Here is a 21827-nt window from a genome sequence, read left to right on the forward strand (position 1 = left end):
TTCCACGATTGATCTTTAGGCTACACACACAGAATATGAAAAGCAGCCGGCCCCTACTGTCGTTATGCAATTTTAAAACAAAACTTCAGAGTAAACTGGTAGGCACCGCGGGGGGGTGGGGGTAGAGGGGTAATTATTTACTGATTTCCTGAGTGAGAAGAAAAGCTCCGATCATCGACATGGGAGAGTCACAGAAAAAGGCAGTTGTGACTGCCTTGGTTCATTCATCCGTGTATGTCCAAGGCACTATTCTGGCCACTAGCACGCCAAACAGAGCAGAGGTCTGCCCTCATCCCCCCACAGGTAAACACGAAGGATGTGGAACAGCTAGAAAACAGTGAATGGCAATGTTGCTTGGTCCCTTCCAGGTCAGCCTTTATAATTCACCAGCGAAGAACTTACTTACCAGAGTTCCCAAACCTCATCCACTGTCATGTGCCTGAAGATGACTCACCATATACAACTACTCCGTGTGATATTTAAAATATGTATTTTTTTAATGTTCATTTGAGAGAGCACAAGCAGGGGAGGGGCACAGAGAGAGAGAGAGAGAGAGAGAGAGAGAGAGAGAGAGAGAAGACAGGGGGAGGGGAGAGAGGGAGAGAGGGAGAGAGGGAGAGAGGGAGAGAGGGAGAATCAGAAGCAGGCTCTGCACTGATGGGATGCAGGGCTTGAACTCACAAACCTCAAGACCACCACCTAAGCTGAAGTTGGACTCTAAATCCACCCAGGCGCTCTGCGTGATTTTCTTTTTAAAGAGATCCACGTGGGGCGCCTGGGTGGCTCAGTCAGTTGAGCGTCCGGTTTCAGCTCAGGTCATGATCTCGCAGTCTGTGAGTTCGAGCCCCGCGTCGGGCTCTGTGCTGACAGCTAGGGGTCTGGAGCCTGCTCGGATTCTGTGTCTCCCTCTCTCTCTGACCCTCCCCCACTCATGCTCTGTCTCTCTGTGTCTCAGAAATAAATAAACATTAAAAAAAAATTTAAAGAGATCCACATGTCTTAAATGATTTATCTCTATCAGATCAGTAGAAAATTAACATCACTGGTCCTAAAGGAAAGGTAATTAAAATTACGGTAAAATTTTAAAACGTTCAGCTTAAGTCATTTCTGGCACTACCAGGGATACATTCAGCAGGGCATGGGCCAAATTCAAAGGGAACCCCGAATTCCTAAAGGGGTTTGGAGCTGCCTACACCTGATGCCCGTCCTAGGACTGCTCTTCCTTGTGACCTGTGCAAATCCAATTCACTGGCAAAGACCCTACACGGAATCCAAAAATCTAGGATGAAGCGTCAGCTCGGCGGTCACGCGCTCATTGGTTGTGAGACTCAGTTTTCTTGTCTGTACGGGGAGGAGGAGGAGGAGGTCTTCAGTTGGAACAAGCGTGATAACCCCAAAGGGAACGAGGTAACATACGCCAATGCACTGTAAGCAGCTCCCACCCAAGTGGATGCTAGGTTAATGTGTGGCTTCGGGGACAAAAACTCAGAACTGTAAAGATCAGACGGTCCTGTAACTTTACGTAGGTAAGAGCAAAAGCAGTTTCTCTCCTACCTGCTTTCCCAAATGGGGGAGCAAGCAGGTGGATAACAAGCTATGGGGGTGCAGATGTGCAAAGTGGACTCAACAAGTCAGAGGATTTCTGGAACTGGGAGTTCAGGGAGAATGTTGAGTGAGAGCTCGAAACCTTCAGCCATGTGAAAGTCTTCTAAGAACAGGGAAGAAGCGCCGACCTCCTCACTGCCTGGCTGGTCTGGTCTTTCTCAGGACAGTCCTCCTCTGTTACAGCCCGTGGGCACCTGGGAAATTCCCCAAAGTTAGGGCACCTGTCCCACCTGCCAGAGTCCTAACAGGACGGACTCCTAGCAGTGAGAACCACTTTCGCTCCCAACAACTGTCAACTCCTGCCGACCTGCCCATAGTAGCAACAGGAGAAGCCAACTTTTAATTAACAGCTGGAATCCTCCCCCTTACAGCCTTTCCCAGGTTTGTTATTTATACACGCGGCTTAAAACACACACAAATACACATCCCATCAAATGCAATTAGGTCTCTCTAGCTCTACCTCAAATGAACACACCAATCACACCATATGGCAGCTATGATGGGCTCGATGGTACATAACTTCTACTCATCAAGTTTGGAAGTGCAAACAAGTCAGAAAAGTAGCTTTATCAAGGTCACACAGCCACTATTCCAACCGCAAAGTCTCTCTCTCCATCATGCAAAGCATCCACAAATCCTAACACTGAACACTGAAGGGTCACCTTGCCTGGGGGACATGCACACTGTGAAAATTAATAAAGGGAAACCTCATTAGAGTTGGGACGCTAGAAAGGGGAGAGGTACCATCGATGTAAATTACAGAAAGAAGTGTCAATTACGGGCCCCGACAGAATGGCAACAGGAGAAAGTCATCAATTACGGGCCCCAACAGGGAAGCATGTCCATCCCGTCTCCTGGAAGAAATCCATACCCCCTGCGACTCAGCCCTGAGAAACGATCACCACGCTGCACACATGCTTTTCTCCAATGGACTTTTCTTTTGAAATAACCCCTTCCCCAACTTCCTCCTCCGTAAAGCCTTCTTCTTCTTTGATGGGTTTGCCTATGGTTTGCTTGTACGTCGGAACTCCAATTCCCTGCTATTCCCAAAGAAGCCCATTTTTGCTGGTACGGGAAAAGAGTTTTATTTTTAAGGTGAATAGTACTGAGGACTTCAGTGGTATCAGAACAATGACACCTCGGCAGCCAGCAAGGTGCTCAGCAAACAAAATAGGGCTGTCCTTACTTTTACCCCCATCTACCTTCTCTAAATGGATTTCGGAAAGGACAGGAAATACTAAGGGGATCTCTAGAAATTACAGAGAAGGCCAGAACTGACTGTGAGGAACGCTACTGAATCCGTGCCAACAGCCACTGGCTGGGAAAACGTGAAGCATGCTTTATCTCCAGGGAGGGCAAAGCCTGGTCAGAGGCCAGCTGGCCTGGAGCTCGGCCAGTCCTCTGAACAAAATGTCTTGGAATCTTAACAACTGATCAAGGTCACAGAGCAATTAAAAGGGATCCATCCTTTCCCCCCCCTCCCACCCCCCCCCCCCAATCCTCCGCGCTTAAGAATTCCAGGGTTTCATATTTCTTCCTAACTAGCCTGATAAACTATCCTGGCAAATAAATTGCTTGCTCAGCAGAATTCAGCCATGTAACACGGACTCTTCTGGAAAACCAAGCACAGGAGGCTGGTTTGATTTGCAGAAAAGAGAGGGTAGCCACTGAAACCCTCAAGGTAAGGAGAATACCGTTTCGGATCCCATTTTTCTCTCAAAAACTACGATGCAACACGTCTCTGAAGGAACCTTCAAGAAAAGGTGTGCACCACTGTGACACAGTGTGGCTTCCTCCCCAAAGATCGCATACGGCGTAAAGCATTCCCATTCTGCTCCCGAATCGTTATTAGCACTGAAGTGTTCCTTGCAGCTGGAGGATTACTTAATTGCTTTCTAGCGGGTTAAGCTCCTTTCATCCTGTGACCTCTAAGCCGCCCCAGGCTTTTGCATGTGCCCTACTTAACATCTCGTCCCCAATAGCCAAAGCCAGTACTCCATCAACTTACGAGCTCCCGGTCAGTAAGGCCCGCAATGGGCTACCTGCAGTCTTGTCTACTCTGCTGGTCTTTCAGAATGTCCCTTCCTAAATCTCAACTCCTGCCTTCTTCTCTTCAGGAAATTAAATCTCCCGGGATGGCCACCATGGGCATCAGCTGGGCCTGTTTAACACTCACTAGCTGTAGTTTCTGAGTCCACAACAACTCTGTGCTACAGACACAATCTACCCATGCTACAAATGAAGAAACGGGCTTAGAGCAGATTAAGTCACCTGCCAGAGATCTCAAATTCGCCAGGGCTGTGCCTGGATGCCTCAATAACCTCCCCACGGGAAGGTGGGGGGTGGGGAGGCTTTCTGCGGCCTCAAGCCTTCTTCTACTGAGCCACCAGGATCATCTTCCTAAAGGGCCCAGGTAAAGTCAATCATCTCGTCAGCTTCTCGGCTTGTCTAACGCGAGGCCAGCTGACCTTGACACGTCCCACTTTCTTGCTTTAACTTGGGGCCTCCCAAGCACCAAACCCCTGTACCAATCCACGCCTTGGCAGAAGCTGGCCCCCTCTCCCTTCCACAAAGCCTGAGCAAGTGTTACTTCCTTAGAGCAGCCATCCCGGGCAGCCTTGGGCAGGGTGCCATTTGGGGTACAAGGTCTTCTTATTGTATGTGTCTATGCTTTCCTGTCTCTAACCTCTGTTTTCTAGGTGTCTAGCATATAAAAAGAGTTCCACAGAGGCTTGCTGAATTAATTAGCAATTGAATGACAGCTGATCACTGAAGATGCTCTAAGATTCTGGAAACAAAAGGCAGGCAGGTCCACAAACAGAAAGCACCGCTTCACAATGGCTGACAGTGTGGTTCCTCACCCAGGAATTCCCCCCTGAAAAAAAGCTCTCTCCACCCTGCAGGCCTGTGACACTCCGCTGGGACACCACCCACGGTCAAGAGAACCGTGTAGGTGTGTGTGTATATGTTCCAGGAATCCCCTTTGGGAACCCCCCTTGTTTGCAGTGCCCCATAAAGAGAAAAATGTAAATAAGGGAATCATTTAACCTGCCGTGGCTCTCCGGTGTTAAGCTTTTTAATCTGTTAATAATCATAGTCAGAACAAAGAGAAGACGACCCAACTAATCAAGAATAACGAGACCGCTGACAGGAAATAACAGCCATCGTACCTCAGCACACGACACATACCCCCATCCCCCCTTCCCCGGGTTTACCAGTGAAAGATACTAATTATGCCTCCGGCAGGAGACGTGTGGACCCCCTTCAAAGCAGCTATTTAAAGATAAATACACTGCAGGCAAACACTTCAGGCCCCACTGCACTGTTCATTCCCTGTTTTTCCTTTTGAAATTTTAGGTCATGATCTTAAATAGGAAAGGACAGAGCCTTGCTGAACTTAGCTGAAAGGTCTCTGATTTTTGTAAATCGCTAAAGCATTTTTAACCCTGAATAACTGGCAAGGATGTTTACATATAGACACTAATCCTAGTAGTATTAATGGGGGCGGGGGGGGGGGGGTGGAATCTCTATCCTAAGGTTTTTGTTGAAAATACCTGATGGAGGTGTGGGGAGAAGGCAGGATCTCAGGCTCACTGGACATCCTGAATAAATAACCAACAATGAGGCTTACAGACCTCCATTCGCGGGGCACCTGGGTGGCTCAGTCGGTTAAGCTTCAGCTCATGATCTTGCAGTTCATGGGTTCGAGCCTGGCGTTCGGCACCGTGAGCCTGCTTCTGATTCTGTGTCTGCCTCTCTCTCTGCCCCTCCCTGGCTCAAGATTTATTCTCTTCCAGCTTCTAAATTAGCACCGATATGATCACAGGTAATAATAGGGGACTAGAGAAAAGGAGGACCTGTAATCCTCGGCAACAAACATCACTTCCAGGTCTTTGATTGGACTCCTTCGTTAGTTCTGCAGCCAGACATTCTTCCGTATGAATAATGAGCTTAAGGCTGAGTTTTACCCCTACCAGTGCCCGCCGTCACCCACAGGCTGATGAGGTAAATGGGGACGCTCTACGAGGACCTGGACTATGGGGCTCCGTCTCTGTGGTTTGGAATCCGCACCCAAGAAGAGGGAATTAGAATGCAGGTATTCGAATGTGCATCACATCCCTGAATGCCGACTCCTGAACAGAACGTGAGCCCAGGCAAAGCTTCACCGCGGATATGCAGCAGCAGCAGCTGATACCAGAAAGTCAGAAATACGTCTAAATGTACACAAGGCATCTGATAAATGAGGAGGCGCCCACAAAATAGAACCGGTATTTATGGGATATGTTTAGGCAGGAAAACCAGACGGCGCCAATAACAATCAAACGCATTTCCTTTGGGAGAGAGGTTGGGTTCGCAGAGGTGGGGACGCACAGATCATATATGCACACGGAAGGCTCAGTCATATTTTCATCAGAGACGTGGTGACCAGGGGTTGTCTCTGGGAGACCAGAAGGGAGGGTATTTTGGATTTACTCTTTTACCTTCCCCATCTTTTCTGCTGATATTCCCTAGAGAAACATCGATTACTTGCATGACCAAAGAAAGTTTACCATCGTATTTTTCTTCATTTCAAATATTAAGAAAATTACTGAAGTACCACCACAGCAGAGATCATCTATTTGACCCTTGTCTGCTTCAAAATAGGAAGTTTAATAGGTAATTAATTGCTCGAGCTAATTAATGATACACCCCACTTCCAGGACTATGAAGGTACCATATAAGAATCACCTATTATTTGGGGATTTTGGAGCCAATTCAGGTAAAAGCACATCTGACTTCACAAAAACAGGATCTTTTTTTTTTTTTTTTAAATATAAAGCTAAAGAAGACTCAGCCTTTTAATACCTCATGTCGAAAAACTGTTAAGACAAAGAGAAGACGGCAATACTATGTGTCAAACTCTTACTGTTTATCAGCTAAAAACAAATAAGAAAACCTATTTGATTGCCTGGCTCAAAAACACAGGAATAAATTTCCAAGGTTTCAGAGCATTTTTCCCCGAATTGTTTTAAATAACTCCTAGATTTCATTTATTGAAACCTTTTGTTCCATCTGAGAACGCAAAGTAAATTGTGGCTATAAAGAGACATGGTTCTCTTTTATCTAGAGCCTTGAAACGTCAAAGCTGGGTAATGGGTAAGTTTTCCCCAGATGCAATTTACTTAAGCAATTACAGCAGGCCTCTCCAAGCAAGCAAGGTCCTTCTCCAAATCTCCCAAACCACAGAAGGTATTTTTGTAAGTAATGCACATATAGGTATGCATGGCACAAATTCCTCTCTCAAAATGAGTCACACCTACTCCACAGTAAAAACTTGCATAACTAAATTCAATTCTCAACAGAGCCATTTTCAGACATCGTAATGGAACAAGACCAGTGGATCCTTCCTTGAGTAAATATGAAGCCATGGCAGGGCACCCATGTGGCTCTGTCGGTTAAGTGTCCAACTTCAGCTTAGATCATGATCTCCTAGTTTCTGAGTTCAAGCCCCACATCCCTGCTTGGGATTCTTCCTCTCTCTCTCTCTCATAATAAACAAAAAAATAGTAATAGAAGGACACCTGGCTGGCTCAGTCAGAACATGCAACTCAGTCTTGGGCTTGTGAGCCTGATGTTGTAGAGGGTAGACTGTACTTAAAAAAAAAAAAAAAAAAGTTTTAATCTTTGAATAAAGACTCAAATATTTTTTTTGAAAAGTAATAGATAAGGACACTGTGAATGAAATTAGAAATGAGGCATCGGGGTGGCTCAGTCAGTTGAGCGTCTGACAGGTTAGCTCAGGTCATGATCTCATGTTTCGGGAGTTCGAGCCCCGCGTCGGGCTCTGTGCTCACAGCTCAGAGGCTGGAGCCTGCTTCGGGTTCTGTGTCTCCCCCTCTCAAAACTAAATAAACATTAAAAAAAAAAAAAAAAATTTTTTTTTTTTTTTTTTTTTTTTTTTTTAAAGAAATGAGCCCACACAGGTGAAACAAACGAAACAGTGTTTGAGGAGAAATGGAATATGGACCTCCAGAGAACCTCCCAACAAAACAAAAATTACAAGGGCGGAAGAGATCACTTCACTGCGGAGAAGCCTGACAAACCCACCTTTATCGAGTGATTACTGTGAAAGGATAGACCTTCCAGAATTGTGTACCACTCGACAGGATGCAAGGAGAAGCAACACTTTTGGGACATTCCTGCCAGAAACGCAAAACGCAAATCTAATGAGGAGACCCCAGACCACAGGAACGGAGCAGGGCCATTCTACAAAATAACCAGCCTGTAATCTTCAAGAGTCAAGGTCACGAAGCACAGGCTGAGGACCTGATCCAGAGTAAGCGGACAACAATTAAAGACAATGTTCAGCTGGGACCAGGATCCTCCCCTCTCTAAGGGCACTTGAAGCCATCAGGGAGGAGGGCCTGGAAGATTAAATGGTAATAATGGATCACTGCGAATGTCCTTATTTTCAGAAAATATGCACTAATGTGTTAAGGAGTGAGGGGGTACAAGGTAGAAATTCTCACACAGTTTAAGAAAAAATTCTACTATACTTAAATCTTGCTGTAACTTATTTCAAAAAACACTAGTTTTTAAGTACATAACCCTGAACCGTAAGCCCTACCTCCACCAAATGACCAACAGCAAAGACCACGTCCTCCTGGCGCCTGTCAAGTAACCTCATCAAAAAACCTCCATAATCACAGCTTTCTAATCACACACTCCTCTGCAGCTACCAAGGCCCTAAGAAGTTCCCGAAGCTCCCAAGCAACCTTCTATGTTCTTCACCAATGAAGTCAGTTCCTGCAGTGACCTCTTTCCCAAATAAGGCCATGTAAATCCCAACTCATCCTTCATTATGAAATTTTATCCTCAACCTTGCACTCTGTTAATCCACATATTTGGGCCATGATTGTCACCTTTACGTTCAGTTGACGACGAACAATGTGCAGGTTAGCTTGGGGCATCAACCCACTAACACGGTAGGAACCCGTGTAGAACTTAGGACTCCCCCAAAACCTTAGCTACTAATAGCCCACTGCTGACCGAAAGACTTTCCTATAGTGTAAATAGGCCATTAACACATATTTTCTATGCTGTATGCATTTTATCTTGTGGTCTTATAGGAAAGGAAGCTGGGGAAAAGAACGTTATTAACAAAATCATAAGACCAAATATACTTACACTACGGTACTGTATTTACTGCAAAAAACACAAAAACAACAAAGGAAAAAAGCAAACACAAAAACACCATGGAGAAGTGGGCCCATGCTATTCAAGGGTCAACTGTACTTGGAAAATACTGGTAGGATTCTTCCCAAAGGAGTAGGGTGGAAAAGTGTGAACCTCAGTCAATGTGGCCCTGTGGCGGACTTTGCAAAATATGACCAAAGGAGACTATCTCCACTCAAGACACCCCAAGAAAAAAAAAAAACAAAACAGTCACAGAACAAAACGCCATGTTGGCAAAGCACGCGTGTGGTGGAATGGTGGGGGTTCTGGAAAGGGGGATCCGGAAAAGTCAGGCTGTAACATTACAGCTGGAAACGACCAACTAGGAGACGGTGTTGAGAAGCCAAGAAAGGGGACTTAAGAGTCAAATCAATGAAGACAGAAGGAGAAATGTGAAGACTCAAGGCACATGTCACTTCAAACTGACCACCAAAAGCAGGCCAGCGAGCGGTCTACAACGCTGACCCCAGCTAACGTCTACTGCTCAGAACAGGGTCTTCCTCTTTGTTGCAGTGGGTGCTCCTTCCTGCCCGACGGGGAACCCGGTCTCACCTCGAAGGCAGAGAAAGGTAAGAAAATCTTCTGTCTTGGGCTTCCTTTTAGAGAGGTCAGAAATTTGAGTAGCTGGAGGGGGCAGCAACGGCTCCACGATTTTCACCGGGGTTGTGCTGGGACTGTTCGGCTGAGACTGAGCAAACTTCCTCTGTGCTTGCAGCCTGGGCCTGGAGAAGCAAAGGAAAATTAAAAATGAATTAGGCAGCGATCGGAGGATACAGATCTACGTGCGGCAGTAAGTCAAGACACGAAAGGGGGGAAAAAAAGGACCCTAATTCAAGCAAACTCTTCCTAATTGAGCCTCTGTATCTCTCACCTTCTCATAAACCACAGGATCGCCGTAAAGGGCAATAAATTTGGTTAAAAGGCTAGGTGTTATACACGGGTATAAAATGGGTGCCATGCGTGTGTACGCATACAAGAACATGCCTGCCAGTGCACAAACCACGTGGGTGCCTGGGTATTTCCAACATCGTAGGTGGCATTTGAGGACACGGGATTAATGAATGGCTTTGTAGTTTTAAATTAAGCCCAGAGTAACGAGAGAATCGCAAAGCCATCTTGCCACATGATGTATCAAGCAAGCATTGTATGCTTAAACATGATACAATCACACATACACGATTACCTTCATATTGTGCCCTTATTTGCACCCAGCCAGCCCCCCAGCACCTGCCTGCGCACCACTGATCCCGTCTCACACCCTCAGAGTGCGGTCTCCCCGCCCCCAATCTCTTCAGACCCCAATCCAGCCATGTCAATTTGTTACATTAATGGACGCTTGTAATGCAGGAAAAAAAAAATATTTCTCTAGTCCCTCTGAAACACCAACAAATTCTGGGCACCCTCTGCCGATAGGTAAGTCCTAACTTCTCAGGGATTCCAAAAACTGGCCTTAATCTACGTGTCAGGCCTCTTCCCGACACAATCCTACGGAGATACTGATCCCTAGTTCATCCATGGTGTCTACAAATCACAGCACGTATCTCCTGACTAGGCATCTTTCATTTACAAAATCTCACATGCAAGAAAGATACTCCTTCTAGCATGTGAATTCTAATGAGTCTTGGAAAGCCTCCTTTACTTCCTTCCTAACACTGTAGGCACCAGTTAATTGTTAATTTGCTTGCCTCCACGCATGAAAATGGCCATATTTTTATTTTATGTGTAACTAACCTGACATTTATCACAAATTTCCTCATACCAGCGCTTCCTTCATTGTAGAGATCCCAGTTCACAATGGGGAGTGCCAGGCATCAGCTAGAGCAAGAACCTGCTTGTGTACTGCTTAGACCAACTAGCCAGCCCTGCTCAGAGAGATGCTCAAGAAACAGGATTTGAGGGGCGGTGGGGGTGGGGGGACAGAAAGACCACCCTCCCCCCCCAAAAAAAACCCCAAAAAAACAGAAGAGACCAAAAAGCAGCCCAATGGCACAGGGATGGGTCAGAATCCAAATCAGAATCAATCACTGTGTGGAACTGAAAATGCACCCCTCCCCACAAAGGCTGCTTGGAGAACAACAAAAAGAATCCAGGCATATTAGTAAAGCACAAATAAATCTTCCTTTACTTATTGTTGAAGTTACATAAAATAGTAATAATTGGGGCACCCGGGTGGCTCAGTTGGTTAAGCGTCTGACCTCACCTCAGGTCATGACCTCGCGGTTCATGAGTTTGAGCCCCGCGTCGGGCTGTGTGCTGACAGCTTGGAGCCTGGAGCCTGCTTCCGATTCTGTGTCTCCCTCTCTCTCTGCCCCTTCCCCACTCACTCTCTGTTTCTCCCTCTCAAAAATGAATGAACTTATTAAAAGAAAAAAACAAAAAACTTTTTAGTAAAAAAATAAATTTAAAAAATAGTAACAATTGTAGTCTACTAACCTAGCGATGCTCACAATACCTTCCCATGTTAAATCAACACTCTGGTATTTAACAAAATAGTCCAGCAAAATACACGTACACACACACACACACACACACCATGGTTTCTTTGCCAAAAAAAATTTCAACCACCTTGTGTACTGATGAGTCTCTACTCTGGCCTCCCTTCCCAAACCCGTGAGAAACACCACCAGATGTATAGATGGCGTTCCCAGTAACGACTGACATTTGATCCAGAGGGAGAGGGTGCGACCACTCTTTACTTACTGGGCAACCTTCAGTCCGTGAAACCTACAGACATCAAGGCTAATCAAAACAGCTGAGAACCCAGGAGTAACCAACATGAAACAGCCCCACAAACAAGCCATCAGCAGAAAGCCCAACACGTGTAATGAAAATTCCCCAAAGACTAAAATGGTTAAGAAAATAGGGCAACACCACCGTCCCCTGGTTATAGAGAAGGAAGCTTTTTTGTAACCAACCGACTGCCTGTATTTAAGACGTGACACACCAAAAGCGTGTGCAAGGGTGAGCACTAAGCCCAGGGGAGGGTCCCTCGATGGGGGTGCTGAAGCTTAAGGACCAGATGCGGGGTGGAGAGACCACAGTGGTGCCTCTCAGACTGTGGGGAGGATCAAAGTTATGAGTTCGGTGACTTTTTCCCCCCTTTAGCTTTTTTATTGGTTGCAAATGGTTGTGTGTGTGTGTGTGTGTGTGTGTGTGTTTTAAGTTTATTCATTTTGATAGCTAGGGAGCACAAGTGGGGGAGGGGCAGAGAGAGAGGGAGAGAGAGAATCCCAAGCAGGCTCCTCGCTCTCCGCACAGAGCCCGGTGTGGGGCTTGAACTCGCGAACTGTGATATCTGACCTGAGCCAAAACCAAGAGTCGGAAGCTTAACCGACTGAGCCACCCAGGCGCCCCTACTGAAAGGTATTTTTATAATAGGACTAGGTTGGGGTTAAAAAGAAAATTATAAAGAAAATAATAATAAGGCAACTGGGCTCAAATTTATTATCAGATTCTACAGATATACAAGCAGTGTAACTGAAAGTCTCTCACTGCTCATCCTCAATTTCTGTATTCAACTCGCAGGGCCCATGAAGCAGCACCCACAGCCAGCAGCATGGGCATCAGAGGATGGGCCAGCAACTAGCACATTCCAACAAGCCAGAAGCCCACAATGCAGGGTACACTGACCCCAACGCAGCTAGCCAGCTCTTCTGGCAACTTTTCCTCCCTGTTCAAAGAAAAAACCCAGTTCATCTTATTCCACCTGAAAAGGGTTTTTTTTTGTTTGTTTTTTCTATACTGGCAATTGTATTAACATGTACCTCTTCATCTAAATGGACACAACTCACACTCTGGACATGAGAGAAAGGTCACGGAAATACCGCCTCCTGCGTGCACGCAGGATGCTGTTGATTGCCGCCCCCCCCCTTTTTTTTTTATTTTTTTATTTTTTTATTTTTTATTTTTTATTTTTTTTTTAATTTATTTATTTTTGGGACAGAGAGAGACAGAGCATGAACGGGGGAGGGGCAGAGAGAGAGGGAGACACAGAATCGGAAACAGGCTCCAGGCTCTGAGCCATCAGCCCAGAGCCTGACGCGGGGCTCGAACTCACAGACCGCGAGATCGTGACCTGGCTGAAGTCGGACGCCCAACCGACTGCGCCACCCAGGCGCCCCCCCCCTTTTTTTTTTAAAGTCAGCAACAACAAATGTCACAAGGTGGTGCAGACCTAATGAAAATCCAACATGCAAACACGGACAAGGCGCGTAGGACAAGAGCAGGACGCGGTGAAGTATTTTATAATTTCAGGACCTTAACGATAAACTGCTCCCGCCATCGTTCAAATAAAGCACTTTCTGCCTGATGACTTTCTCAGTGAGACCATGAAAAATACAGCAGTTAACAGATTTAAAAAAAAAAAAAAAAAAAAAAAAAAAAAAAGTCAAATAAATTATCCCTCAGAGGAATAAGCCAAGCTCCCAAGTGATTAAGTATTTCTGAGACTCAGATGAAAGCAAGGACAGAGGGAGACAAACCAATTTTGTATAACATATATGATATATATAATATATAATATATATCATTATTATATATTATATAATTATACATTATATTATTAAATATAGTATATTAAAATATATATTAATATATAATTATATGTTATCTATATATATTATCTATATCATATAGATAATATATACAATTTTTTTTTTTAAGGGGCAGCCCAAAGCATCTTTGTTTTGTAAAAAGTGCAGGTCTGCGGTCTGGCTTCTCATCCTGCACAGTCCCAGGAGGATTACAGACACGTTGGCTTGGCTTTGCTGGCCCCGCACAACAACGGAGTCTGGAGGATACAATTCAGAGGCAAAATCCATGGGGTGAGCTCACTATGTTAAGGGACAGACAGGTGACTCCATCCTAAAATGCCCGATCCAGGGAAGTGAGTGTATGTGATTTTAAATCAGTAAAAATGGGGGATGGGGGGGGGGTCCCCCAGATGTGCTAAAGAACCAGAATATCTGCACCTAGAGAGGTTGGGGGCATAAGGGTGCGGGGGGGGGGGGCAGGCCAGACGTGACTCCTACCAAAGACCTCAGCAAGCCAGCTGGTGTGCCCGCCCCCTTCCATCAGCTGACATTTTGCCCAGAAACATGCACCATCCTTTTCATTCCCACAGTGAAAATGCCTGAGAATGAAGATACTGTTTGAACTAAGATGGTTCAGGGTCCTCATGGGGGTGGAAGAGAATATGGAGTCCAGGGGGCAAGGGGAATCCAGAATTCTGGGTCTCCTAAGCCTCTGGGCTCCTAATTAGGCCTTTAGGCAGGCAGCCCAATGGTGATACACAGAAATGCCAGAATACAGAGAATTGCAGAGGGGTTTGTCCTTCATCCAAACCACAGAAGGATAAACTAAAGCAGGATGCACTTCCACGTTTGTGTTTTATTAACTGATTAAGGAAGGAGTTTTCTTGGGGCGCCCAAGTGGCTTAGTCAGTGGAGCGTCCGACTTTGGCTCAGGTCACGATCTCATGGTTCTGTGTCTCCCTTTCTCTCTCCCTCTCAAAAACAAACATTTTTGAAAAAAAAAATTTTTTTAAAGGAAGGAGTTTTCTTCCTTTCTAGAAGGCTTCGTTCTAGAATCCTAGGTATATCCTTAAGTCAATGAAACCAATTAAATCAGACGCTGCAGCTAGCCAAGTTAAACAGATTAAACCAACTTAAACCAACGGAGGAAGACCTGAATAAATGTACTTATAGATGAATATATATAGTCCCGTTTTACTTACAGTGTGTTAAACTCACGGGCTGGGGGCCGCTGGGGTGAGGGAAGAGAAGTGGTCTCAGGTCAAACCACCCCATCACTGCTGCTTCCCTTCCATGATGCGAATGTGTATACATGACGTAATGGACTAAAAAATTCAGATAGCAAGTTCAGAGAATACAGACAGGGGCTGCTATTTGTTCGGCGTTTGAGACAAATGGTAAAAGCTAAAGGCTTTGGGGCGCCTGGGTGGCTCAGACAGTTAAGCACCTGTCTTCAGCTCAGATCATGATCTCACTCACGGTTTGTGAGTTCGAGCCCTGCATCAGGCTGTCTGCTCTCAGCACAGAGCCTGCTTCAGATCTGCTATCTCCCCCCGCCCCCCCACTCTCTGCTCCTCTCTCCCCTGCTCTCTGTCAAAATGAGTGAACTTAGCCAAGCTAAAGGCTTTAATTTTTGCAAGGATCTTGCAAAGATCACCCTCACTACACAGATCGACCAACTGAGCAGCCACACACAGCTTGGGAGGCAGGACCAACAAGACCAAAAGCCAAGCACAGGGTCCTCGGTTCTGAGTTTTCTCGATCACAGCACGCTGCTTCTAAGTGGGAAGTGAGGCCCAGCCTTGTCACAGGCAAGGCCATCTGGGAGGCTTCTTCTCCAGAAGCTTTTGGCTCCAAGAGCCCCATGCCAATTCAGTCATAACAAAACTCAGCCCTGCTGGGGTGAATCCGATTTAAGCTAAAATGTCCCCAAAGGGGAAGAAAAGAATATGCTGAGATGAAAGGCAACTTACTGCTCTGATCCCAAAAGGTCATTCTATATAAATAAATAAATGCCCTAAGACAGAGGAAAATAACCCAAGGGATCTTGCTTCCTTGAGACTGCTCTCTCCATCTGGAACGTTCTTCTCCTTTATGCTGGCTTCTTCTCATCATCCAATGACAGGAACCCTGCAGGCCTGTTACTTTTTATGGAGGTCACTTCTTCCCTGTCTCCGCTCAAAAATCTCCCCTTCAGAGGGGACATCCTAAAGGAGTACACTGCCCCTGACCTACTACTCAAGCCCCTGATTCCACCCCCCCTGCCCTTCTGGGGGCCTGCAACATTCACTCTACTGGGCTCTCTGCCCACAGGTGCAGAAGACAAGCCCTCCAGCAACGATGGGAGCAAACATCAGGAATGCTGTCCCACTGTACCACAGATGAAGGACACTCACCATCCATTCTGGAGGAATCACACAGTTAAACATACAAATGTCTGGGGGCGCCTGAGTGGCTGCGTCTGTTAAGTATCTGACTCTTGACTTCGGCTTAGGTCATGATCTCACAATTCTTGGGTTTGAGCCCCATGTCAGGTTCTGCACGACAGTGCGGAGACTGCTTGGGATTCTCTCTGCGCCCCCTCTCTGCCTCTCCCTAGCTCTCGATTGCACAGGCGCTCTCAAAATAAATGAACTTTTAAAAAATACGTAAGTTTTTTAAAAAAGAAAAGAACCCGTTTCACAGGAATCTTACTAAGCATCTGCCCACAAGGTCATCATCTCTACCATAACAACTGTCATCACTCAGTTAAGAACTCACCAAGCCACTTGTCCACCATCAATATCGTCAAACAAAAGCCAAGCGGGGGTCCGGTTCTGGTTCTTGACTCCCATGCGACACAAGGTGCCCTCCCGTCACATTGTGATCAGTACGTCACAACTGTCCATGGGCCACAACCCGCTGGCCCCAGGAGTGTGGTCCTTCCACACCTTCATGCACACAGGCCAGGAACACAGAGACTGTGTGTACTTCAGTACCGAGCTGAATGAGCTGGGGAGGAGGGTCCATCTTTCTCCTTTTCCCTTCCATTCCCCAAGCTACTCAAAAGGCGACATTCTTTTTCTCCTGAGCCTTCTCTCATTCGGGGTTTAGCTGGCATGGTCAACAGCCAAAAGAAATGTTTTGCTTGATCACTTAAAAGTTTACTCAAACAGGGGCACCTGGGTGGCTCTGCAGGTTAAGCATCCGACTCTTGGGTTTCAGCTCAGGTCATGATCTCGGTTTGGGAGTGCGAGTCCTGCGTGGGGCTCTGCACCAACAGCACAGAGCCTGCTTGGAATTCTCGCTCTGCCCCTCCCTTGTTCTCAAAATAAGTTAAAAAAAATTTTGTTTTACCCAAATAAGTCTTCAAATGTTTCATATTTAAGTTTTTTTTTTTTTTAAAGTTCAAAACCTTTACAGGAGAAAAGAAACACCAGCACTATTTTGAAAGCTAATAAACTATGAGACAACACCTGTAAAGAAATCCCACCAACGAGCTAAGTTCTATGCCAAATATGTTTTGTTTTGTAACTCGCCCCCCAGCCCTGTGCTCCCCTCCTGGCCTCCTCAGATCTGCGTGCAGAAGAAGCTCCCGGGCAGCCTGCCATGAGAAGACCCACAGGAGGGTGGCACTGGTATTCCGGGCTTCCTCTCGCGCTCGCTCTCCAGGACAGAGTTAACCAGCTTATTGCTATCCGCGCCCTCAATCTCTGGGGCAGCCCTAAATATGGCACGACATCAAATTTCTAGGTTAATTAAATTCCATTTCTGCCCAGAATTTCTGATAGTTTACAAACCCGAGGAGGACACAGTGTGTGTGTGCACCACTCGGCTGGAGAAGGCAGGAGCGAGGGGGACTGGGGGACTGAAAGCAATGCCCAGCTGGCCCCTTGTGGAGGGACGGGTATGCCAAAACGCCATTTTATTAACTCAATTTTCCAATATTAAAAAAAAGGAAAAAAAGTGAGCTGGTAAATCCAATTATTTAGATTACATCTCAATTCTAAACAAAGAGCAAGGAATGGGTGGGAGGGGAGGGTCTGTTCATTCAAAAATAAATAAATAAATAAATAAATAAGACACGTTGTGTCTGGCAAATTTAAAATGACCAGCATGGCTGCGTTCTTTGTGCTGGTGTGGGAGCAGGGCCTGAAGCTTTGCCAACTTACTGAAAGGCCTATTCAAAAAAAAAAAAAAAAAAAAAAAATATTTCCTGTGTTTCCATCCCCCAAATAATTACCCACTCTATTCTACCCCCAGACACACACACTAGAAACCTGGCAGATACTCAAAGAAACAAGAGAGAAAGAGTGTGTGTGTGTGTGTGTGTGTGCGCGTGTGTGTGTGTGCGCGCGCGCGCACGCGCACGTGTGTGCACGCGTTGGAGATTGTGGGGGGTCGAGCAGGGGGTATCCCCTGCCCCAGGGCAAGCTGCCCACCAAATTCAAATACAAGTGCAGTTGTGGGCAAACCACACAGGATGGTTGTAAACATCCTGTATAGTAAAGAGAAAATAAACACATCCTCGAGTGAACCCAGAGGCGAGCAGAGACCGATTCGTTCCAGACAGTAACGAGCACTGTCAGTGGACGAGCCCCTTCTGGGCTCACCTCCCACCCTGCTCCGTGGTTCCTATCGGTGTTTGTTTCAGCAGGCTGTGAGGACATCACAGGACAGAAAAGGGAGGTCAGCTGGCTCCAGGAGAAGAGTTTCACTACAGAGAATGTTCGCTTTAGGGCGTTTCTGGAGCTCTTGCCGTACGGATTCCCGGGCCTCGTTTCCTGCGTTACCCATAAAGCGATGAAATAGTTTGTTTATGCTAAAAACCACAGGACATGAAATATCTGTGGCACTTGTCTTAATTAAGTTACATAGGCGGCTGTTTAGAATCGAGTGTGCTATCAACCAGATTTACCCAAAAGGAACGGCTATTGGTTGAATCCCCTCAAAACGAACGCTCACAGAAGTCTGCTTTGGTCAGAGAGGTACGGAGAATGAACAACAGGGGTATCAAAACCTGGGCTTTAGGGCAACCAAGTTGTGATCTAGGGCAAGGTGGCCTTCTATTTCCTTATTAACGGGATAGGGGGGGAGGGCTACGCAAAGGAGAAAACTGAGGCTCCTTCTAACTCCACCTTGTCTGACCTCATCAATAAAACCTGAATACAGTAATTCCTGTAATAAATTCCTTCTGGGTCTGTGACTTCCTAAGTCTACAGGAGAAATACCGATCTATGGCCTGTGCCCAGAGGGAAAGCATAACCTCGGCCTCCCAGAGGCCTGTGTCGCTACGTTCGAGACGCCCAGCACCACCCTTCTAATCGCTGGTTTTCCGGCGGCACAGCAAATGGGGGAACTTCCAGAATCTCACCTAAAAGTCCTGCCTCGCACTTCAGACAGTGAGAGTGGAAAAACTAAAATACATACAGAGATTTTAAAAGATGGCACAATGCCAAAAGGTGTTCCACAACTCCTTTTGTACTTGTAATCCTACACTCTGCTTCCTTAAGACTTAATCTTTCTAATTACGAATGAGTCCCTCATGTAGGGCAACACATCAACTTCATTCAGGACCCAAAGACACCCTTAGGAACACAAACATCCCATTAAGTACGTATATTTACCAGCCCTGCCCATCAGAACACGGGCCCATCGAGAAGGGCAGGACCTGCAAACCCCCATATTGCCACCCGCCTCGGGAAGACGGGTCCTTTGCTCAAGGGCACCACACTCCCGCAGAACTCACCCACTGGAAAGCAGACGGGAGCCAGAAAAGATTAGGGAAGAGGAATAATGTCAAAATTCAGAAACAGCACAAAATGCCAGTAAGCAATGCAGCAGGGAACCTTCCTAAGAAAACCAGTCCTTGGTCGCATGAATCTCAGGGGGACAGGGCCATCCTACCCAAATGGTATGGAAAGTAACGTGCAGTAAAGTTTTTGATTCAATTAGTTAAAAATTATGCAATTATGGGTTTTTTCCCCTTAAATCTTATGTGACACCCTGAAATGTCAAAGAGCCACGGACTGCCTGGAAATCATGACTGTCTCATGATCAAGGAAATACGTGACATTGACTTCTTTTGTGTTCTAGAAAGCAACCGTGTCAAATTTGAGAGGGATCGTCATTAATCAACAATTAAAGCGGCAACAAAGCCCTTTTGTTCTGTCAGTCACAAATGTCACATGTGTTGTGGTTTATCACCTATGGCAAGCTGTCTGTTTGGCCACCCCAGGCACCATAACCCCGCCTTGTTTTTTTTTGTTTTTTTGTTTTTTTTTTAAATCAGGGATCCAACTCCAAACCCGGATCCAAGAGCTGCAAATGCTCTTTCTCTACAAAGACTGGGTTTCAGAGCAATCCTGAGCAAAAACTGTATCCTATAGCAGGAGCAAAACAGGGAAGAGTCCCAGAACACCACATGCAAGTTAGGAATCTAGCCAGGATCTGGCCGAAGAAATTCCTAATACATTATTGTAGTTACAAGGTGTGAACAATTTATCTGAAGTACATTCAGTTTTAAAAGCCTCAAAGAGCCAGTTAAAATGTTGATCTTCCTTTCCACCCTATCTGGAGGTGGCATGCCAATTTTGTTTTTAAAATATTTCAAGGAAAAAAAAAAAAGGCATTTTCACAGTTTTAGGTTACTTGATATCCAATTGCCAAAGGCCAGAAATCTCCCTGCGTCCTGGCAACGGTGATGACTGGGGAGGGACAGTGAATCACTCTGTGAGGCCAGAATCAGGTCTTCCTTCAAGGAAAGAGAGAAAAACATGGGAGGAAATCACATCTCGCAGTGCTTCACAGCTCGTCCTTCAAAAACCAAAATCCACTGGAATCCTTCTCAGAGTGTAACTGGAGTCAGTCCTGTGGGAATGAACTTCCCACCAGAAACATTCTCCACGGAGTCGCATGGTGGGTGAGACTCGAAGCCCCACCAGCACATGACACACCAGAGCAGAAAGGCAGTGCTCAGAACGCCAGCTAGTCCCAGAACAATCCAGAGTAGGCTTTGGCTTCTCCCATCCCTGCCTCTCAGTTAAGTCAGCTGAGAAGGGATCCCGTACAATTTCCCCGTCCCCCTGGAAATCCCATGAAGTAGCCAACAAGCACCAAGAGATGGCAATAGAGAGTCTTCAGATGTCAGCTCTGGGATCACCACTGCAGGAAAGAACGGGCTCCCAGTTTCACGGCTTTATGAAAAGCCCTGGTATTAACCAATTTTTAGGTCGTGCACTAATGCGGGTAAGAAAGGATGGGGGCTAAGAAACCAGCACTGTGTGAGGAAAGCAGCAATATGAACACTAACACCACTGCCCTTTTATCCCATTAACTCCATTGCAACTCAAGTGCCTTGTCTGGAAGATACACGGGAACTCCCAACCCAGCATTTTATGTAGCTATTAAAAATCTGCCAGGGCAAAAACCCTCTGGATTGTCTTCTGAAATATGCATCTCCCCCAAAAGGGATTCTTACCACCCAGATAAGGCAAGGGGGCACCTGGGTGGCTCAGTCAGTTAAGTGTCTGACTCTTGATTTCAATGTAGGTCATGATCTCATGGTTTGTGGGATCGAGCCCTGAGTTGGGCTCTGTGCAGACAGTGTGGAGCCTGCTTGGGATTCTCTCTCTGCCCCTCCCTGGTTCATGTTCTCACGCTCTCTCAAAATAAATAAATAAACTTAAGGGGGGAAAAAAAAAAAGATAAAGCAAACCTAAAGTAATGCACCACGGTCCTAATGTTTCCTTTACTAAGGAACCCAAAATATTCATCTTGGGGCTCTGACAGAAATTCATGCAGTAGGCGGAAACATAAATCATGTGTGATTTTTGAAGTACGGGGGGTTACTAAAGCTCTCACCAACCAAAATGCCAAGTGAAGTCTGTTCTGTAATGAAAGGATTCACCACAATGCACACATTCTCTCTTCTTGAACATTTGTAAAAAAGGTCCAGGCTTTTATGACAATTACCTAAGATGAGAAACCATGATCGTGAATGATTAAAGAATCTGCTAGCAGATGTAAGACCAGCAAGTACCCTCCTTTTTGTTGTTTGTGCTTTGTGACCCTGGAGTAATGGCACTAAACTCTTACACTGGAACCCGGGAGCTCATGTGGCATCCCCGACTCCGGGACTCATCTCAGGCTCCAGGGCACTCCTGGAGGCAGCCATGATGGATCTAGGACACACACATCAGTGGCATGGAAATTTACATGAAAAACCAAAGCATGTCCATCTAAAGGCAAGACCATCAACAGATGAATGGATAAAGAAGACACGGTGTGCATATACACAACGGAATATTATTCGGCTATAAAAACGAATGAAATCTTGCCCTGCGTCCATCAGTAACATAGATGGAGCTAGTGTCATAGTATAATGCCAAGTGAATTAAGTTACAGAAAGGCAAATGCCATAGGATTTCATTCATGTGTGGAATTTAAGGAACAAAACGAATGAGCAAAGAAAAAAAGTCAAACCAAGAAACAGAT

General features: G+C 45.9%; 1 protein-coding gene across 6 annotated transcripts in view; it reads right to left on the minus strand.

The window, feature by feature from the left end:
• Positions 1-21827, minus strand: part of JARID2 (jumonji and AT-rich interaction domain containing 2) — a 271874-nt gene that overhangs the window by 65480 nt on the left and 184567 nt on the right. For all 6 annotated transcript variants that reach the window (XM_042985686.1, XM_042985684.1, XM_042985687.1 and 3 more), the window contains one exon: positions 9373-9542. In XM_042985686.1, coding sequence (XP_042841620.1) covers positions 9373-9542 — 170 coding nt within the window. The remainder of the gene's footprint in view (positions 1-9372; positions 9543-21827) is intronic.

The sequence above is a fragment of the Panthera tigris genome, chromosome B2 (assembly GCF_018350195.1).
Source record: "Panthera tigris isolate Pti1 chromosome B2, P.tigris_Pti1_mat1.1, whole genome shotgun sequence".
NCBI lineage: Eukaryota > Metazoa > Chordata > Mammalia > Carnivora > Felidae > Panthera > Panthera tigris.